The following is a 20,115-nucleotide window of genomic DNA, read 5'->3' on the forward strand; positions in this document are numbered from 1 at the left end:
AAGGAGGTGGTGTATGGACAGGTGTAGCACATTGGATGCTTGCAGGAATAAGTACGGGGGTTGTAGCAGATATATTATAGGGAGGGACAAATGGACAAAGGATTCACAGAGGGCACAATTATTGGAGAGGTGGGGGGGAAGAACAGATCTATTTGGTGATGGGATCACTTTGGAGCTGGCAGAAGTTGCATAGAATATATTGAATGCAGAGATTCATGGGGTGGTAGGTATATATCACTTTCAAGGTGGTGGGAAAATTGGGTGTTCAGGAAATAGAGGAGATGCGGGTGAGGGCAGCATCAATGGTGGAGGAAAGGAAATCTCATTCTTTGAAGAAGGATGTCTAATGTTCTGGAAAGGAAAGCTGAATCCTGGGAACAGTTGAAGTGAAAGTGATCTGCCTCAGCCTCCAAATTCCACTTCCAGGCGCTCATCCAAAACCAGGGAAAAAATCTCTACTATAGATATTAAATGCAGAAATTAAAAATTGTTTCTGAGCAAAGTTGCATTAGACCATAAGACAAAGGAGCAGAAATAGGCCACTTGGCCTATCTAGTCTGCTCCATTTCATCATGGATGATCTAATTTTCCTCTCAACCCCAATCTCCTGCCTTCTCCCCATATCCTTTCAAGAATCTATCAACGTCTGCCTTAAATATACATAAAGACTCTGCCTCCTCAGCTGCCTATGGCAAAGAATTCCAGATTCACCACACTCTGGCTAAAGAAATTCCTCCTCACTTTCGTTCTAAAAGGACGACCCTCTATTCTGAGGCTGTGTCCTCTGGTCTTGGGACACACTTACCATAAGAAACATCCTCTCCATCAAAGTCCTTCACCATTCAGTAAGTTTCAATCAGGTCACCCCTCATTCCTCTGAATTCTGGTGAATACAGGCCATTAGCCATTACAAGCGCTCAATCCTGGTGTCATTTTCATGAGCCCCTTTGAAACCTTTCCAGTTTCGGCACATCCTTTCTAAGATAAGGAGCCCAAAACTGCTCACAATTCTCCGAGCAAGGCCTCACCACTGCTTTATAAAGTCTCAACATTACATTCTTGCTTTTATATCGTAGTCCCCTTGAAATTAATGCTAATATCACATTTGCCTTCCTCACCACAGAATCAACCTGCAAAATTACCTTTAGGGAATCCTGCACGTTGCTTCCCAAGTCCCTTTGCACTTCAGTTCTTTGTATTTTCTCTCCATTTAGAAAACAGTCAACCCTTTCACTTCTTCTATCAAAGTGCATGACCATACACTTCCCGACATTGTATTCCATTTGCCCATTCTCTCAATCTATCCAAGTCACTCTGTAGCCTCTACTCCCTCAAAACTACCTGCCCCTCCACCTATCTTCATATTGTCTGTAGATTCACTTTAGAGGTGAGTACATGCAGAGTAACAATCAACTGCTTACTTGCATATTAAATCCAGAATATTTGAGATCCAACATAAAAACGGGTTCTAGAACAGTGTACATGTATGCATGCATATAAACTCCTGAAAAAACATATAGATTTTTTGCAAAAATCTTAAGATTATGATGCCTACAGTGAATATCAGAAATCCATTTTAACCAGAAAAATATACTTGATCATAAGTAACAAATGTTTAAATATGCAATATATGACATTGAAAACTGATTCTCTAAAGAGAAAGATTTTATCACAGTGGAAAAAAATCATTCCGTTTTCCAGTATTTTCAAGAAATATCAGTAACCTAAAGTCAAAATTAGGGCATCTAACCTTCCCATATAAACCACTAGAGCTATATTAAGTATAAAACATAACATGAATTATAGACTGAAGTGGATTTAACATTGCTTAGCTATAAATTAATAATTCATATTAGAGGTTCCATTGTGTAATGAGTGCAAAGCAAAAGTAAACCATTTTTCATATTAGAGAAATTTCACAATACCCCATCCCACAGTATTATACTCATCCTCACTGGAAAACTGAATTGCAGGTTAAACTGCAATATGCAGCAACTTACTGGAAAACAATTCAACAGTTAAACTTATTTCTTAAACGTTTCAGTGCAGAAGTGTCTCTACAGTTTCTCAGTTCAGCAGGGAATTCCGCATTCCAGTAAAAGCTGAAAATGTCACTGGAGTACGAGAATAAAATTACAAAATATAAAAATTGAGCACAGATGTCTGAGGAATCCAGTCATAGTACAGTACACTGTATCTGCCATGCAAAGCCACCTACACCAAGTCTTTCCCAATTTAAGAATTTATAGTATGTCTACATTACCATCAGAATGTCCCAAAATGCTTTATGTAGAATCAGAAAGTTTGTAAGCTGGGGAGCTTACTCTTGATCCCACATTCTGTCCATAATTCTTCAATTTCTTTTTAAATGATGATTTCTGGCTTAACAACCCTTTTTGGCATAGAATTCCTTTGGAAGGAAACTTTCTTTATCTCCCTGCTAATCCTTCTACTGACTACTTTCAATCTACCCTACTGCTTATTTCACTCCTCTGCCCAGGGAAATTCCTCCTCTGTCCAGATCCCTCAAATTTTATACAACTCAAATACAACCCAAATTTTCTCATCTCAAAACAATAGGTTTGACTATATTTTCTTATAGCTCCGATCTCCTAGCCTTCTGCAATTTCAGTGCAATCACATTTTTCCTGCAAGGTGGCTAGCTTTCAGCCAAATGTTTTTGAACAACCTTACAACCTGACCTTCTCCCAACATTCTAAAGTTTTTATTCCTCCCTTCCTTTACACCTAAACCACATGGGTAATATTTTTCTAATCTGCATATACACTAATCCTTAAATATATGTATTTCTGTATTTAGATTTAAATTACAATAGAGCATATAATGAACCCCAATGACAACAGCCAATCATTACCTACTTCTTGTCACAGTCAATTTTGAATCCATGCTGCTTTGGATCTAAATTCCTGAATTCCATAGGCGACTGATCAAAAATCTTACTAAAATCTATTTAGACAATAATTAGTGACCCATTCAACCCAGGTGACCTGTTTAAAAGAATTAAGTTAGTCCAATACAATTGAGACACAAGAGACTGCAGATGCTGGAATCAAGCTGCATCTGTGGAGGCAACAGGGTGGTCGCCGATTTCAGATTATGACCCTGCATAGAGGTTAGGGGGAACAGAGAGACACTAACTGGTCAATAAGTGGAAACAGACATGGAGTGGGGATTGGAGTAGTGGAGATAGAGTCGGTGGGCGATAGGTGAAGATGAATAAGGAAACTGGGGGAGGAGGAAGTTCCAGACCAGATAAAGGAGGGATGATGGGCAGAGGGAACCAGAAGGGGAAGGGGATAGGAAGGGTGATGTGCAGATGAAAATGGGAAATATGATGAAGGGGTAAGGTGTGGATGTGTTGTTCCTTTAGTTTGCATTTGGCTGTACAAGTGAAGAGGACAAGGGAGACAGGTTGGTGTGGGAAAGGGGAGATTAAATGACATGCAACCAGATAGGAAAATGACTGTTGCACACACATCAAGTACCAAATGCATTAAAGAAACAGTAGATTATGTGAATCATTTCTTCACCTGGAACTGAGAGGGTTAGGTGCACATTAGGGAGAATGGTCCCTGGCCAGGGGCCCAAGGACAAGGAAAAGGAACAGGTGACGCGACTTTCTGCCCCAAGGGTTTACTACCAGATGCAAAGACAAATGGGATGAAAAGTAGCCCCCTACTCTTTAAGATATTTTCATGCAGGCATGATGACTTACCCACAACTGCTAACACTTTATTTACAATGACTATCCATAATACAACACTACCATCACACTCCTATCCTCTCCAATATTAGCTGCAATTTATTTTTTAATATACATAACTGCAATACAAGAAAGAGCACAACCAATTTGAGTACAGCAAGATCTTGGACACAAAAATAAGATCATGATTTACTGCATGGATAAGAACGTGGGTCGAGGCTGGTATATTTTTGCACCTGATCTGAATAATATTTATTTGGAGATTAGTAAAAAAAAATTCAAGGAAATATAATAGGGAACTACTAGTCCAACAAACAACAGATGGGAGTTTAGAATGAATCATAAAAGTTCAGATTGAAAATGTGAAATTAGAATCAACACAGACATTACAGGCCAATAAGTATTTGTATTTGATACTATTGACCATGCAAATTGATGGCAACCTTATTTCAAGATTGATACAAATGAATGTCTAATTACCAATTCAATTGCTAAGATACAAAGATACCATGGTAGCATGAAATGCTCTATATTTTACAATGTTATAAACTCCTCTAAATTAGAGCATTCAAATAAATCAGGGTTTGAAAGAGCCTCGAGAGGTCCAAGATCTAGGACAGAAATTAAAACGGCAGCTGGACTTAAGCAGTGGGTCGTTTAAGGCGAACAAAGAACACGATTATACTGTATTATCGCAGAAGGAAACGAAAACAGTTAATGGTCAGCAAGAACCAAACTGCGGTTTTGGGGGTACAATCGCCCAGCGCATTGTCGATGCTCCATTTGTTCCTCCTCCCACATTAAGGATCGCCAAACCAGCTCAGTGGTTAGTGAATCAAGTGTACCCGCGTTAATAATTCAGTTACTGGCAGCACAATTCCCCCCGAACTTTTGGCCATCAGAGGGGTTGTCCCTTGGAGCATGGGAGGGAGGGAGGGAGCGACTCCACTCAGGCCCGCCGAAGAGCGCGCGAACACAGCCGCTTTCGTTTTCAGTTATTTACCCTCCCCCCTTCCCTCAGCCAGCCGGCCGCCCGATGCTTCACGCAACCCCGCTGCTTAAGCTGGCAAGTCACAGCGGGCTTAAGTGAACCGGTTTAACTGAGGAGGGGAAGCGGCCGCCATTACGCAGCTCCGGACCCCGCCATGCTGAAAGAAGCTGGCGTGCCACCAGCGCGCCGATGGCAGCTTCCGCACCGCCGGGCAATCGCACGGCGGCTTCCAGCTTCGGGGAGCAGGGGGCCGAGAGGCCGGCTCCTATCAGCTGTTCACATTTGCTATCTGTGGTATTCCTTCAGTGGTAAAGGGGGATTCTCACCTCCACCGCACCGGTTGTATCGGGACATAATAACACACTCACTCTTCCCTCTGCCCGTTCGCCATTAACTGAGGGCGAATCCCGCCCCGCCTCCGCCGCTTGCGCATGCCCAGCCGACAGAGCGCGCATCCGGGGCCCCGCGCCGGACCGCCCCCGCCGCGCGTGCTTCCGAATGGACGGCAGTTAGGGGAAGGAGGTCACGTGCGCTGCTCCTTCTCCCGCGCCTCCATATTGATCGCTGCCCTTATCTTTTACCTCAAAAAGATGTTCGCCTCCCCAAAATGGCTTCTGCAAGAGTCGGAGCGATAGGCGTACGTCTCCGGATTTGTAGTTTTAGGATCGGCAGCGTCGGGGAGGCCTGACGTCTGCAAAGCTCAGCCGAAACTGGTTGCGGCCAGTTTTTGCGCACACTGCAGTTCTATCCTGCGCCGCTGTGCTTGCACTGATTTAATTCTGATCCTTCGCTCATCATCTTCTTTCTACACTTGCACATCCTTTATATGTAAACTTGCTATTGCAAACATCAGAAATTAAACATCCAAAAGCAATTTTTATGTAACCGTAGCAAGAATCAATCTGCGCGCGATCTGTTGAAAACAAGTACCCAAATTATTTCTGTGCAATTAATCCATCATTTATTTGGAGTGCTCTTACCCATGGAAAGATACCATGAGATAGATGAATCGCCCATTGATTTGTCTTCCTGTCATAAAGATTCTGAGCCAGCAGACTGAGATTCTCTAGAACCCTTTTCAGATTGATTTATTTATCACATGTACAGTGTAAACGTTCAGTGCGATGCATCGTTTGCCTTAACAACCGGCACAACGGGAGAGGGCAGCCCTCAAGGTCGCCACACACTCCGGCGCCGACAGAACACACGGAGCAACAAAAAGGATCACTAAAAACATTGCTGGAAACGCTCAGCGGGTCAAGCAGCTTCACTGGAGAGAGAATGTTAAAACTCCTTCCCTGATGCAGGGTTCCTTTCCTCGAGTTCAGAGAATCTTGGTAAATTATCACCAAAACCTCTACCATAACTTATGCGATTTTTTTCCCTACCCTGGGATGCATTCCATCAGGACCAGAGGACTTATCTTCAGGCCCAAAGTTTGCTCAGCACCACCTCTTTAGTAACAGCTATTGTATCATGTTCCTCATCTCCCATCGCACCCATAACATCTCTCTTTGGCATGTTAGATATGTCCTCCACCTGGACGACTGACACCAAATAGTCATTCAAAGCCTGGGCCATTTCCTCATTACCCAAAATCAATTCCCCCTTCTCATCCTCCAGGACCTACATTCACTTTAGACACTCTTTTCCACTTTATATAATTATAAAAAAACTTTTACTGTCCATTTTTATATTTTGTGATCTAACTTCCCTTTTTTATTGCTTGCTTAGTGGCTCTTTGTTGCTTTTTAAAGTTTTCCCAATCTTCCAATTTCCCACTACTCTTGGTGACTTTGTATGCTTGAGCTTTAGTTTGATGCCTTCTTTTATTTCCTTAGCTAGTTCTCCCAGGCTAGCTCTCCTCACTCTTACTGTCCTCGCTTTTAACTAGAATATACTTTTGTTGAACACCATGAAAAATCTTGTTGACAGTCTTCCACTGTTCCTCAACCATCCCACCGTAGCCTGTCTTCCCAGTGTACACTAACCAACTCCTCCCTCATCCTAATGTAGTCTCCAGTGTTTAGGCATAATACACTGGTTATAGATCCAACTATTGCACCCCCCATTTGTATGAGAAACTCAAATCATACTGTGATCAGTCTTTCCAAAAGGATCCCTAACTACAAGATTGCTAATTTTACCTGTCTCATTGCTACAAGATAACATGTTTCCTTGTAGGTTCAGTAACATGCTGTTCAAAAAGCCATCACAGATGCATTTTATGGTCCTCCTCAAGGCTGCCTGGACCAACTTGATTCACTCAATCTATGTGGAAGTTAAAGTCCCCATGATAACTGCTGTTCTATTCTTAATGTGCTGTTCTATTCTATTCTATTCAGATATTTCTGTTTATTGCCTGTGCCACTGTAACGTTATTATGCAGTGGCTGATAGACAACTCCCACCAGTGATTTTTTTCTCTTTACTATTCCTAATCTCTACCCAGATGGATTCAACATTCTGTTCCTTAGATCTTATCATCCTGATCTCATCCTTAATTAAGAGTGTTACCCCACCTCCCTTACCTTCCTGCCTATCCTTCCATATTACCTGATATCCTTGGATATTTAATTCCCAGCCCTCTCCACCCTGCAACCATGTCTCTGTAATGCCCACTAAATCATACCCCTTTGTACTGATTTGTGCCACAAGTTCACTAACCCTGTTTCGAATACTACAAGCATTCAAATAAAGTGAGCTTACAAAAAATGTGCTTTTAAATCTTGTAATCTTTTACTCTTTTGTATTTGCGTTTTCTTTACTCCATTCTTATTTTCCTCTTTTTTATCTTTTGCTTTTACTTTATCCACACTTTTCTCTTTTACTTTATCCATACTTCTCCAATCTGTTGAATCCAGCCTCTACTATTTAGTTTAAAGCCCTATCCACAGCCCTAGTTATGCAATTCGCTTGGATCCAGGTCCCATCACTGTTCAGGTGGAGCCCATCCCATTGGTATAGCTAACTCCTTCCCCAATACTGGTGCCAGTTTATCATAAATTCAAACCCACTTCTCCCACACCAATCCTTAAACCACATACTTAACTCTCTAATCTTCTTGACCCTATGCCAGTTTGCATGTGCCTCAGGTAGTAATCCAGAGATTACCACTTTTTTGGTTCTGCTTTTTAATTTAGTCCCGAGCTATTCAAATTCCCTCAGCAGAACCTCTTTCCTCATTCTACCTATGTAGTTGATACACGCATGGACCACAACAACCAGATCTTTTCCCCTCCCACTGCAAATTCCTCTACAGGTCAGATAAGATGACCCAAACCCGGGCACCAAGCAGACAACACAGCCTTCGGGATGCTCTCACCTCATGACAGAGAACTCTGTCTATTCCCCTGACTGTAGTATCCCCAATTACCACTACATTTCTCTTCTTTCCCCCCTCTTGAATGGCTCCCTGAACCCCCACTCTCATCTACAAAGGGAGCAGGAATCTCAGACGTTTTGGACAAGCTCAAGGGCTCCTCCAGCACTGTCTCATGAATCCCATTACCCACCTCACTCACAGTCACACCCTCTTGTACCTGACCACAGACTGAATTTGAGGCAACTAATCTAATGGTTCACTCACACAATTCATTCTCATTCTCTCTCTCTCTTTCTCACACACACACACACAGCAAAAGTGAGTGGGGAGTTAGATGATTGGGAAGCTTTTAAAATCCAACAAAAGGAAACTAAAAAAGCTGTAATAAGATAAAAGATGAAATATGTGGACACACTAGCCAATAATATAAAGCAGGATACCAAAAGTTTTTTTTAGTTATGTAAAGAGGAGAAGGGAGGGTGGTGAGAGTTATCACTGGAAAATGATGCTGGTGAGAGAGTAATGGGGAACAAAGAAATGGCAAATGAACTTAATAAGTACTTTGCAACAGTCTTCACTGTGGAAGACACTAACTGTATGCCAGAGGTCCAGGAGTGCTATTACAAAGGAAAGAGTGCAAGTGGATAAGTCACCTGGACCAGATGGACTGCATCCCAGAGTCCTGAAAGAGGTTGCTGAAGAAATAACAGATATATTGGTCTACTGCCCTCTACTGTGCCTATTGTCTTGTTTATTATTTATTGTAATGCCTGCACTGTTTTGTGCACTTTATGCAGTCCTGGGTAGGACTATAGTCTAGTGTAGTTTTTTTTTCCTGTCTTGCTTTCATGTAGTTCAGTGTAGATTTTGTATTGTTTCATGTAGCACCATGGTCCTGAAAAACGATGTCTTGTTTTTACTGTGTACTGTTCCAGCAGTTATGGTCAAAATGCCAATAAAAAGTGACTTGACTTGACTCAAAATGATCTTTCAAGAATCACTTGATTCTGGCATGGTCCCAGAGGACTGGAAGATTGCAAATTTCACTCCACTCTTTAAGAAGGGAGGAAGGCAAAAGAAAGGAAGTTATAGCTGAGTTAACCTAACCTCAGTGGTTGGGATAGTGTTGGAGCCTATTATTAAGTATGTGGTTTCGAAGTACTTGGAGACTAATGATAAAATCAGTCAAAGTCAACATGGTTTTTTGTAAAGGGAAATCTTGACTGACAAATCTGTTAGAGTCCTTCAAGGAAGTAACAAATAGGGTAGACAAAGGAAAGGCAGTGGATGTCACTTGCTTGGATTTTCATAAGGTATTTGATAAGGTCCCACACATGAAGCTGGTTAACAGGATAAAATCCTATGGAGTTACAGGAGAGATACTGGCACGGATAGTGGAATGGCTGACAGGCAGAAGGCAGCAAGTGGGAATAAAAGGGGCCTTTTCTGGTTGGCTGCCAGTGTCGAGTGGTGTTTCTCAGGGGTCAGTATTGGGACCACTATTTTTCACGTTGTTTGTCATTGATTTGGATAGTGGAATTGATGGCTTTGTGTCAAAGTTTGCAAATAATACAAAGATAAGTGGAGGTGTAGGTAGTGCTGAGGAAACAATGCAATTGTAGCAGGACAATAAATTAGAAGAATGGGCAAAAAATTGGCAGATGGAATACAGTGTTGGGAAATGTATGATAATGCATTTTGGTAAAAGGAACAATAGTGCGGACTATTATCTAAATAGGGAGAAAATTCGAACATTGAGATGCAGAGGAGCTTCGGAGTCCTTGTGTAAGACTATCAGAAAGACAATTTACAGATTGAGTCTGTGGTAAAGAAGGCAAATGAAAGGTTGGCATTTATTTCAAGGGAAATAGAATATAAAAGCAAGGAGATAATGCTGAGCCTTTATAAGACACTAGTCAGGCCGCACTTGGAGTATTGTCAAAAGTTTAGGGCCCCATATCTCAGAAAGGATGAGTTGTCCTTGGAGAGAGTCCGGAGGAGGTTCATAGGGATGATTCCGGGAATGAAGGGGTTAACATGAGGAGCATTTGGCAACTTTGGGTCCGTACTCACTGGAATTTAGAAGAATGCCTGGGGATCTCATTGAAACCTACTGAAATACCGAAAGAACCAGATAGGGTGGATGTGGAGAGGATGTTTGTTATGGTGGTGGTATCCAGAACTCAGCCTCAAATTGAGGAGTGAACCTTTAGAACAAAGGTCAGAAGGATATTTTTTTAGCCAGAGAGTAGCAAATCTGTGGAAATCTGTAGTTACTCTGCCATGGACTGCAGCAAAAGCCAATTCTGTGGGTATATTTAAGGTGGAAGTTGATTGTTTCCTGATTGGTCAGTGCTACAAAGGATATGGTGAGAAGGCAGGTGTATGGGGTTGAGAGGGATCCAGGATCAGCCATGATGGAATGGTGGAGCAGACTTGATGGATTGAATGGCCTAATTCTGCTTCTGTGTCTCATGGTCTTATGAACTAATATCAGTTTAGGTGAACATCAAATACTGTACAGCTGGGAAATGGTCACTGGTATAAATATTACTTACCATATCCACAATTAATGGGTATTTTAAGTAAGGTTTTGCAATCCGGGCAATTGTAATCATCACATATCGCAAAGAAATGAAATTTGCAAAGGCAGCCACAAGGATGGATTAATAAACAAAATTAGGAATTCTTTCTAAGAGTATTATGTTGATAAACCAGACTACTTCAGATGTGGTATGGTGTATTGAAACAGGATTAATAATTTCACAGTGAAGGATTGCCTAGGAAAGTGCGATTGTAGCAGGTAGAATTTCATATTCATTTTCATAGTGAGAAACGTGCACCTGAAACTTGTATCCTAAACTTAAAGGCATTTATAATGTATAAAGTCAATGGTTGTCTAATGCAGATTGGGAAAGCAATGGGTAATAGGCTGATTACATTGAAGGAAATATTTCAGAAATCTCAGTAATGATTACGTTCCATTAAGAAAGAAAGGATTCACTGTAAGGTCTCAACATCCACGGCTAACTAAAATTACTAAGGTTTTGCATTAAAAGAAAATGCATAAAGTACTCTGTTGCTGGGATTAGTAGTAAGCCTGATAATTGGCAACATTTTATAAACCAGCAAAGTATGACTAAAAATGATAGGCCTATACAATAGAATATGGAAAAATACTATTGAATAATATAAAAATAGTCAGTAAGAATCTCTGTGTGCATCAAGCAAGGATAGAGGCTGAATCAATAGTTGATTCCCTTCATAATAAGATAAGGAAATTAAGAATGTGAAGTAGTGATGTGGCGGAGATCCAAAATAGTTATTATTATTAATAAATAATTATTTTAGGTTGGTCTTCATGATAAAAGCCAAATAAAACATCCCAATAATAATAGATAAAATCAAGGGACCAGATAAATACAGATTTGTGCATGGCCAATGAACCAGCCTATGAATACTACTTCACAATTTTTGCTCTCTTTTTGCACAATTTATTTACCGCAATTTAACTTCTTTATATACAGTAGATTCTGGTTAATTGGACTATCAGTTAATTGAGTAACTTCTTATTTGGGACAACTCTTAAAGAATAAAAACTAATTGAGAAAACAGCCAAGATTTCCCTTCCTTTATTTGGAAAACCATGCCGCTTAATTGAGGCAGATTACTGTTGCCAAACAGTTTCCAACTAGGGTCAGTCACATGAACTTTGTGGCTGTTGCTTTAGAGCAAACAGTTTTCAAAGAGCATCATTTGCACATATTTGTATTAAAAAAATAGTGATTTTTGTCACTGATAGTTGGTAAGAAATAAGCAGTAAAGCAATTTAAAATTGTTTTGCGCACTACCGTTACAAGCATTCAGGCTTGGAGATGCCAGAAACAGCCAGGAGTGAAAATGAAACGATTTCTCTTCTTCAAAAAGTTAGAAACTATGAAGAATTTGAAGGTATCAACAATCATCTCAAACGTTACAATGGGGAGTTGGAGGATGCAGTCATCAAAAGCATTGTATGAAGGCAGTCCAATATCTGCAGTAGGTGTCTGCTACTCTCCCCTGGTTTAGTCTGCCTGTCAAAGTAGTGTACCGGGGTATGGCTGCTGACACATGCAAACAGCTATTCAAAGCCACAGGTGAGAGTTGAATGTCTGGTGGGGACCAAAGGTGAATGAACTGCCCCAGAATGGACACAACAAGCCCCTTCACCAGAGGTGCTACCCCTCCCACCCCCACTCGACCCCCATACACACCAGTATACACTGGACGAATTCCTCCATCAGTGACTATTGGGAACTAATACACAATTTTATAGTACTGTAGTAACATTGGCTGTGTTCTAATTTGTTCTGTATTTCATTTAAATACCTCATTGTTGCTCAGCTAAAAGGTAGTTAATCTTTTAAGCTATTTCCATGAAACTTAATTGGGCCAAAATGTATTGGTCCCAATGTGTCCCAATTAACCAGAACCCACTTATTTGTTTTCATACTTAATAGTTTCTAAAATATATTCAACTCTACTGCTGCCACAAAACAACAAATTTCACAACATAGGTCAGTTATATTAAACTGATTCTGATTCAGGATGGAGGAGCGCAAAACAAACTCTAACACTGGAAAAAAGTGTATAGGCCAAATGAATCTCGTGATAGTCTGTTTCTCAGGGTTAAAGAGGAAGTGGCAGCCAAGACTGTGGAAATGTTGCTGATAATCTACCAAAGTTCCTGGGATTTTGGAAAGGTGCAAGTAGGGATAGGTACAATACAAGAAAGAAGGGAGGCAGAAAGTAAACTGACAACCTGCTAGTTTAACATGTGTCACTGGGAAAACAAGAACAGGACAATTAGAGAGTTATAGGGCAATCAAGTGGCATGCTTTTACAAAGTGAGATTATGTCTGACAAATCTCGAGGATGGATCAAATAGTTGGGATGAAATGCAAGCAGTATGTCTTTAGCTCATTGAAACCCTGTTTACTGCATTCTTTAAATTCAATTAGATCTTTCTCATGTGCTCCCCTCAAATTTACCAGGTTCATGGGAAAATTCGTTCTGTGTAATTTAAAAAAGGCAGTATTGGGTGTTAATAGTTCTGACACCACCAAGTTCATCAGCATGCCAGATTAACCTCATGAGTGTACTGGTTAAAGAGGAAGCAAGTGGCTTTGGTTCATTGTGTACAGAACATATTGGCGTGATGGTAAATATCTGAATGCAAAGGCATGTACTAATTATATTCTATTTCCTGTATACATTGTTATGAATAAAATTTATTTTGAAATTTAAAAGATTAATGGAGTTTTATAATACTTCTCAACCACAGAATTTCTGCTTTCAACCTTTTGATGAAAAATTACAAAAGATATTAGCAGATTATGCAAAAGGAGTCAACTACATCAACTCACAAAAGCAGACAGGACTTAATTTAAAGTATTTTCCAAGTGACAGCACCCCTGAAGACAGAACTATCCTCACATATCAGCTTAAAATCTTTGAACTCAGGTCTGTATTGTGGGACTTGAGTCTGACAGACACGGAGATGAGCGTGCTCCTAGTGGATCTACAGAGTGTGATTTAATGCATAATTGCCATTATGCATCAAATCATATACTGTCTACAATTTGGCATGTTATTTTCACTAAAATCACTAAAAAAATTTGCAGTATAATTGTTTTATATATATTGTGTATATATAAACACACACACACACACACAAATAGAACCATAAAACATAACAGCACAGAAATAATAGTGTGTCCTTTATTTTGTAAAGAAACTTGTCTAAATGATAACAACTTCTAACACCTCAATTGGATTGCAATGTTCATACAGGTTTAAAATACATTGTTCTGGAGGTCACCACACCAACAAGGCATTCACTTCCTCTAAGTAATATTCATAAGCACATTTTCTGCAGATTGACCTCGTTTGCTGGATTCTGGCAGCTTATTAAGAAAAAAATCAGGAAATGCTGGAAAAACTTAAGCTCTTTTGGAACAAAGGCAATGACAAGTAATTTTTTAAATCCTTGAATTAAAATAACTAATAAATTGACTAATGTAAATCAATAAAATTTGTATATTGTTATAATTCCTCTTAAGACATATCCAGTCTGCAACAATGGAGAATTTACATCTGTCCAGTAAATCCATACTCAAGGCACTGAAAGGTGTTAATATTGGCCAATGACTGGTCCTGCTTGATTACTGGGAGTTTTGCTATTTGAATGGTTCAATCAGGAGAGGGCCCTGGTACTGGGAAACTGCATTTCACAGTAATGATCAGCCTTATGGACCACCGGGGTCCTAGTGTCCTACATTTTTTTTTTGTTTTCATTCGACAACTTAATTAGTCTTTCTCATGACCAGACACTGTTTTGAGTTCTTCTAGAAACTCAGGAGGTTCAGTTTTATTGATAAAGAGGAAATGCTGTGAAAGGGACAATGAGAAAAACAGTGAAAATGTATCAAGAAAGAGAATGGAAAGGAAGTCAGTAATGAAAATTTTCAAAATGAATTTGCTATGCAAAACAGTGAATGATACATTCCTATGTAAATGTAGTAATTTCATTTAAAATAATGATCAACCTACTAAATGTTTTCTGCTGCTTCTCTGTGAAGATGGGAGCTTCGTATTGCTTCAATAAAGTTCAAATTAATTTGTAAACTTCGATCATTTAAAATTTAACACAATTAGAAAATCTATTCTCTCCATTTAGGACTGGATGCAAATGCCGTCTGCAACCTATTAACTCTCACAAACAATTTGTCCTGATCCAACCACATGGATACCTCATCCAAACAGGCACACCAGAAACTAAGGAAATCCAGCATGCCTCATTGAGTCTTACCAGTGTTTAGAAATGTACCATAGAAAGCATCTTACTTACATACATCACGGCTTGGAATGGCAACTGCTCTGCGCTACACTGCAAGAAATTACAAGGAGTTGTGAATACAGCCCAGTCCATCACACAAACCAACAGCCCCTATAGTAACTCCATCTACACTTTCTGCTGCCTCAGGAAAGCAGCCAACATCTCCCCGTTAATCTCTTACCCAGCACACGTGAACAGCTTAATCTTCAATCATTGAAAATAACTTCAAAATCGTAGTCTGCAACTTTTTCATGGGATAAACCATACTAATGATCCAGAATAATACCAAAGGATATTCATGAGAAATGTGTTTTAATTTAACCATATAACCAAATATTGATATTTTCAAATCATTTCTAAAAAAAAAGGACGCAAATACCATTGTTTGTTTAAAGTTGATCTTAAAGGGAAAAAGCTGGAATCTAATTATTTATGGGAATAATACTCGTAGAAAATTACCAAGTTTAAGTAAAGCAAGCACAGTTTTCTGAAAGTCAGATCTGTTCCAGGTTTTAGAAGATGTAAGTGCCAAGTTAGGTAGTGAGAATGACTCAATGTGGAACTAGGACTACATTCCAGAGGATGTTAGAATGACGACCTATTTCAATTTTAGAGAAGGTCAGGCATCAGCTCAGGCAGGGGGATTTGTCAACTCCAATGACATTCAAGATTCAAGTTTGTTTATAATGTGCACATTGAAACATACGGCGGAATGCATCACTTGCACCGAAAACCAACGCAGCTAGGGGTGAGCTGGGGCAGCCTGCAAGTGTCGTCACACGTTCTGGCACCAACATAGCAAGCTCGCAACAACAGCAAAACAAGCTCCATCTCTCCTTTAACCCCAGGACCGGCCTCCAGCCTCCAGTATCCGGCAGAATCATGCTCAGGCCTGCAGACATTGGTCTTCGGACTCACAAAGATTCATAGTCTCGGTTCTGGCCAATAAGCCTCAACTTCTGGACTTCCAATTCAGTCCTCATTCCTCAATCCTCAGCATCGACGCCAGGGCACACCAATCACCAAACACCAGGCCTCGAATTCCAGATTTGTCAATGAGAGGACCCCAAACACTAGGCCTCGAATTCCAGATTTGTCAATGAGAGGACCCCAAACACTAGGCCTCGAATTCCAGATTTGTCAATGAGAGGACCCCAAACACTAGGCCTCGAATTCCAGACTCATCAATGACAGGACCCCAAACACTAGGCCTCGAATTCCAGACTTGTCAATGACAGGACCCCAAACACTAGGCCTCGAATTCCAGATTTGTCAATGAGAGGACCCCAAACACTAGGCCTCGAATTCCAGATTTGTCAATGACAGGACCCCAAACACTGGGCCTCGAATTCCAGATTTGTCAATGACAGGACCCCAAACACTGGGCTTTGAATTCCAGACTCGTCAATGACAGGACCCCAAACACTAGCTCTTGAACTCTGGTCTCACTGATTCGTGAACATGGGGTTACCAGTGATGCACCATCAATAACTCACACTGAGACGTAGGCGAGATATCGGCTTTTATTGACTGGAAGAAGGAACCAGGAGTGAGTGTCTATCATACAAGGTCCTGGAGACTGAGGCCGATCTTCAGGCCGCAGGTCTCCTTTATACAGGGGCCTGTGGGAGGAGCCACAGGAGCAGTCAGCAGGGGCGTGTCCCAACAGGCACATAGTTCACCACATTCACCCCCCCTTCGTTTGAAAAAGTCCTCATGTAGCGAAGGTTCTTACAAGTCAAGCCGATCAGGCGGTCGAATCTGTCGCTGCGATCTACGTAGCACCGGCTGTGACCGCATAGGTGCCGGCAACATTGGCGATTGCACAGGGGACGGGGGTTGCGCGTGTTCTTGCCCACTAGGCGCCGGTGATCCCTCATGCATGTGCGAGGCGCCTGGTATAAATGCGTACGAAACGCCCGGTATACAAGTGTCGTGAGGAGTCTGTGTAGGGCCTGGTGAGTACGGTGTCACCTCTGGTGCAGGGTTCACAGTTACCGGAGAGCCTTCAGGGTAGTGGTCTGCTGCACCTGCGGGTGCCAGGTCGCGGATGGAGACCGTGTCCTCCCGCCCATCAGGTAAGACCACGTAAGCATACTGGGGGTTCGCATGGAGAAGGTGAACCCTCTCTACCAGCGGGGAGTATTTATTGCTCCTCACATGTTTCCGGAGCAGCACTGGCCCCGGGGACGTCAGCCAAACTGGTAGGGTGGTCCCAGTGACAGACTTCCTGGGAAAAGAGAATAGGCGTTCGTGAGGGGTGGCATTGGTGGACGTACATAACAGAGAGCGGATAGAGTGCAGTGCCTCAGGGAGGACCTCCTGCCATCGAGAGACCGGCAACCCTTTGGACTTGAGGGCTAAAAGTGTGGCCTTCCACACTGTGGCATTCTCCCGCTCTACCTGGCCATTACCCCGGGGATTATAACTCGTGGTCCGACTGGTAGCAATGCCCCTAGCTAGCAAGTACTGGCGCAGCTCTTCACTCATAAAGGAGGACCCTCTATCACTGTGGATATAGCAGGGATACCCGAACAGAGTGAAGAGCTGGCGCAGGGCTTTTATGACGGACGTGGCAGTGGTGTCGGGGCAGGGGATGGCAAAGGGGAACCGTGAAAACTCGTCAATAACACTGAGAAAATAGACATTGCGGTCAGTGGAGGGAAGGGGGCCCTTAAAGTCAACACTCAGGCGTTCAAAAGGGCGGGTGGCCTTGACAAGTTGTGCCGTGTCAGGACAGTAGAAGTGCGGTTTGCACTCGGCACAAATTTGGCAGTCCCTGGTCATCGTCCTGATGTCCTCCAGGGAGTACGGCAGGTTCCGAGCTTTCACAAAATGGTAAAATCGGGTGACCCCCGGATGGCAAAGTTGAGCATGAAGGGCGTACAGCTGGTCGAGCTGTGTGCTAGCACATGTTCCCCGGGATAGGGCATCAGGGGGCTCATTGAGTCTGCCAGGCCGGTACAGGATATCATAGGTGTAGGTGGAGAGTTCTATCCTCCACCGCAAAATCTTATCATTTTTGATCTTGCCCCGCTGTTGGTTGCTGAACAGGAACGCAACCGAGCGCTGGTCGGTCAGCACAGTGAATCTTTTGCCAGCAAGATAGTGCCTCCAGTGCCTAACAGCCTCCACTATGGCCTGGGCTTCTTTCTCCACCGCGGAGTGCCGAATTTCAGAGCCTTGGAGGGTGCGAGAAAAGAATGCTACTGGTCTGCCTTCCTGATTAAGGGTAGCAGCCAGAGCGAAATCGGAGGCATCACACTCCACTTGGAAGGGAGCGGTCTCGTCCACTGCATGCATCGTAGCTTTGGCAATGTCCGCTTTAATGCAGTTGAAGGCCGCGCAGGCCTCAGCAGAGAGGGGAAACGAGGTAGACTTGACCAGGGGGCGAGCCTTGTCTGCGTAATGGGGGACCCATTGGGCGTAATAGGAAAAAAACCCCAGGCACCGTCTGAGGGCCTTGAGAGTGGTGGGAAGAGGGAGCTCTAACAGGGGGCGCATACGTTCGGGATCAGGCCCAATAACCCCGTTTTCCACGACATACCCAAGTATAGCAAGGCGGGTGGTACCAAAAACACACTTGTCCCTGTTATAAGTAAGGTTCAGAGCTGCGGCCACTTGGAGAAACCGTTGGAGGTTGGCGTCGTGATCTGGCCTGTCATGACCACAGATGGTGATGTTATCCAGATAGGGAAATGTGGCCTGCAGTTGGTACTGGTCCACCATCCGGTCCATTTCCCTCTGGAAGACAGAGACACCATTCGTGACACCGAAAGGGACGCGCAGGAAGTGATAGAGCCGGCCGCCCGCCTCGAAGGCGGTGTAGGGGCGGTCCTCTGGGCAGATGGGGAGCTGGTGATAAGCGGATTTCAGATCTATTGTCGAGTACACCTTATACTGAGCAATCTGGTTGACCATATCCGCGATGCGGGGTAGGGGGTATGCGTCAAGCTGCGTAAACCTATTGATGGTTTGACTATAGTCCACCACCATCCTATTTTTCTGCCCAGTCCGAACAACAACCACCTGGGCCCTCCAAGGGCTTGTGCTCGGCTCAATGATCCCCTCCCTGAGCAGCCGCTGCACCTCCGACCGAATGAAGGCCCGGTCCCCCGCGCTGTACCTCCTGCTTTTGGTTGCCACAGGTTTACAGTCGGGGGTCAGGTTGGCGAACAGCGGTGGGGGAGGGATCTTGAGAGTGGAGAGGCTGCAAGTGTCGGTAGCGCAGCTGTTGGCCTGGTTCTGGATGGGATGTGTGTGTCCGTGTGTGTGTGTGGTCAGTAGCGGGGTATGTGAAGAAGTCCCACAAAACTGAGGATTCTTGACAGTGAGTGGTGGGAGGGGCCCGTCGTATACCATAGTCACACTTTCGAGATGGCTCTGGAAGTCCAGCCCCAATAGCACAGGTGCACACAGATTAGGCATGACCAGCAGTTCAAAGTCCCGATATACTGTGCCTTGCACCACCAAAGTCGCTACACAACCCGCCCGGATGTCTGCGGACTGCGACCCAGAGGCCAAATGGAACCTCCGACTGACCGGCCGCGTTGCAAGTCCGCAGCGTTGCACTGTGTCCGGGTGAATAAAACTCCCAGTGCTGCCCGTGTCAAACAGGCATCCAGTCCAATGCCCCTCCACCTGGATGTCCATCATGGATCTTGCAAGCTGGTGTGGGGCGCTTTGGTCGAGAGTCACAGTGGCCAGAGTTGGATCGCCGTCGGGGTACCCGGTCAGCATCGGAGGGTCGGGGGCGGGGCATGCTGACGCCGACAAAGATGGCCGCTCACATCCGGGGTACCCGGTCAGCATCCGAGGATCGGGGGCGGGGCGTGCTGACGTCGACAAAGATGGCCGCCCACATCCCGGCATGCAAGATGGCGGCCCCCACGTTTCACCCGCAGCGCTGCACTCCGCTCGAGGTTGAGACTTACAGACCTTGGCGAAGTGGCCCCGCTTTCCGCAGCTGGAGCAGGTCGCTTCTCGCGCTGGACAGCGTTGTCGAGGATGTTTCTTTTGGCCACAGAAATAACAAAGCACGAGTTTCTTACGGGCCACAGCCGTGGTCTGGGTCGGGGAGCTCGTGGAATGGCGACTGGCGGCGGCGTTGGCGAATTCGCTCCCGGGAGCCGGCGGTGGCGGGGTCTGAGGCGTCCACGAAACCGGCGGGGAATCGCGCGACTGGACAGCGTCGGCGTT

At 43.5% G+C, this 20,115-nt stretch overlaps 2 protein-coding genes across 2 annotated transcripts in view; both read right to left on the reverse strand.

The window, feature by feature from the left end:
- LOC132403115 (serine/arginine-rich splicing factor 7-like) overlaps window positions 1-5,173 on the reverse strand; it is a 29,881-nt gene extending 24,708 nt beyond the window's left edge. The window contains exon 1 of the mRNA XM_059986409.1: window positions 5,042-5,173. Coding sequence (XP_059842392.1) covers window positions 5,042-5,069 — 28 coding nt within the window. The 5' untranslated portion in view covers window positions 5,070-5,173. The remainder of the gene's footprint in view (window positions 1-5,041) is intronic.
- An 11,266-nt stretch (window positions 5,174-16,439) lies between these two features.
- On the reverse strand, window positions 16,440-18,927 carry LOC132402523 (uncharacterized). Its single transcript, XM_059985378.1, has one exon. The coding sequence runs from the start codon at window positions 18,910-18,912 to the stop codon at window positions 16,648-16,650; it is 2,265 nt and encodes a 754-aa protein (XP_059841361.1). The 5' UTR covers window positions 18,913-18,927; the 3' UTR covers window positions 16,440-16,647.
- Window positions 18,928-20,115: the final 1,188 nt, after the last annotated feature.

This window comes from Hypanus sabinus, chromosome 12, assembly GCF_030144855.1.
Source record: "Hypanus sabinus isolate sHypSab1 chromosome 12, sHypSab1.hap1, whole genome shotgun sequence".
Taxonomy (NCBI): Eukaryota; Metazoa; Chordata; class Chondrichthyes; order Myliobatiformes; family Dasyatidae; genus Hypanus; species Hypanus sabinus.

What these genes read in the sequence shown, in the direction of transcription:
- LOC132402523 (XM_059985378.1), bottom strand. Translation starts at nt 18,912, where the DNA reads ATGGTGGTGGACTATAGTCAAACCATCAATAGGTTTACGCAGCTTGAC.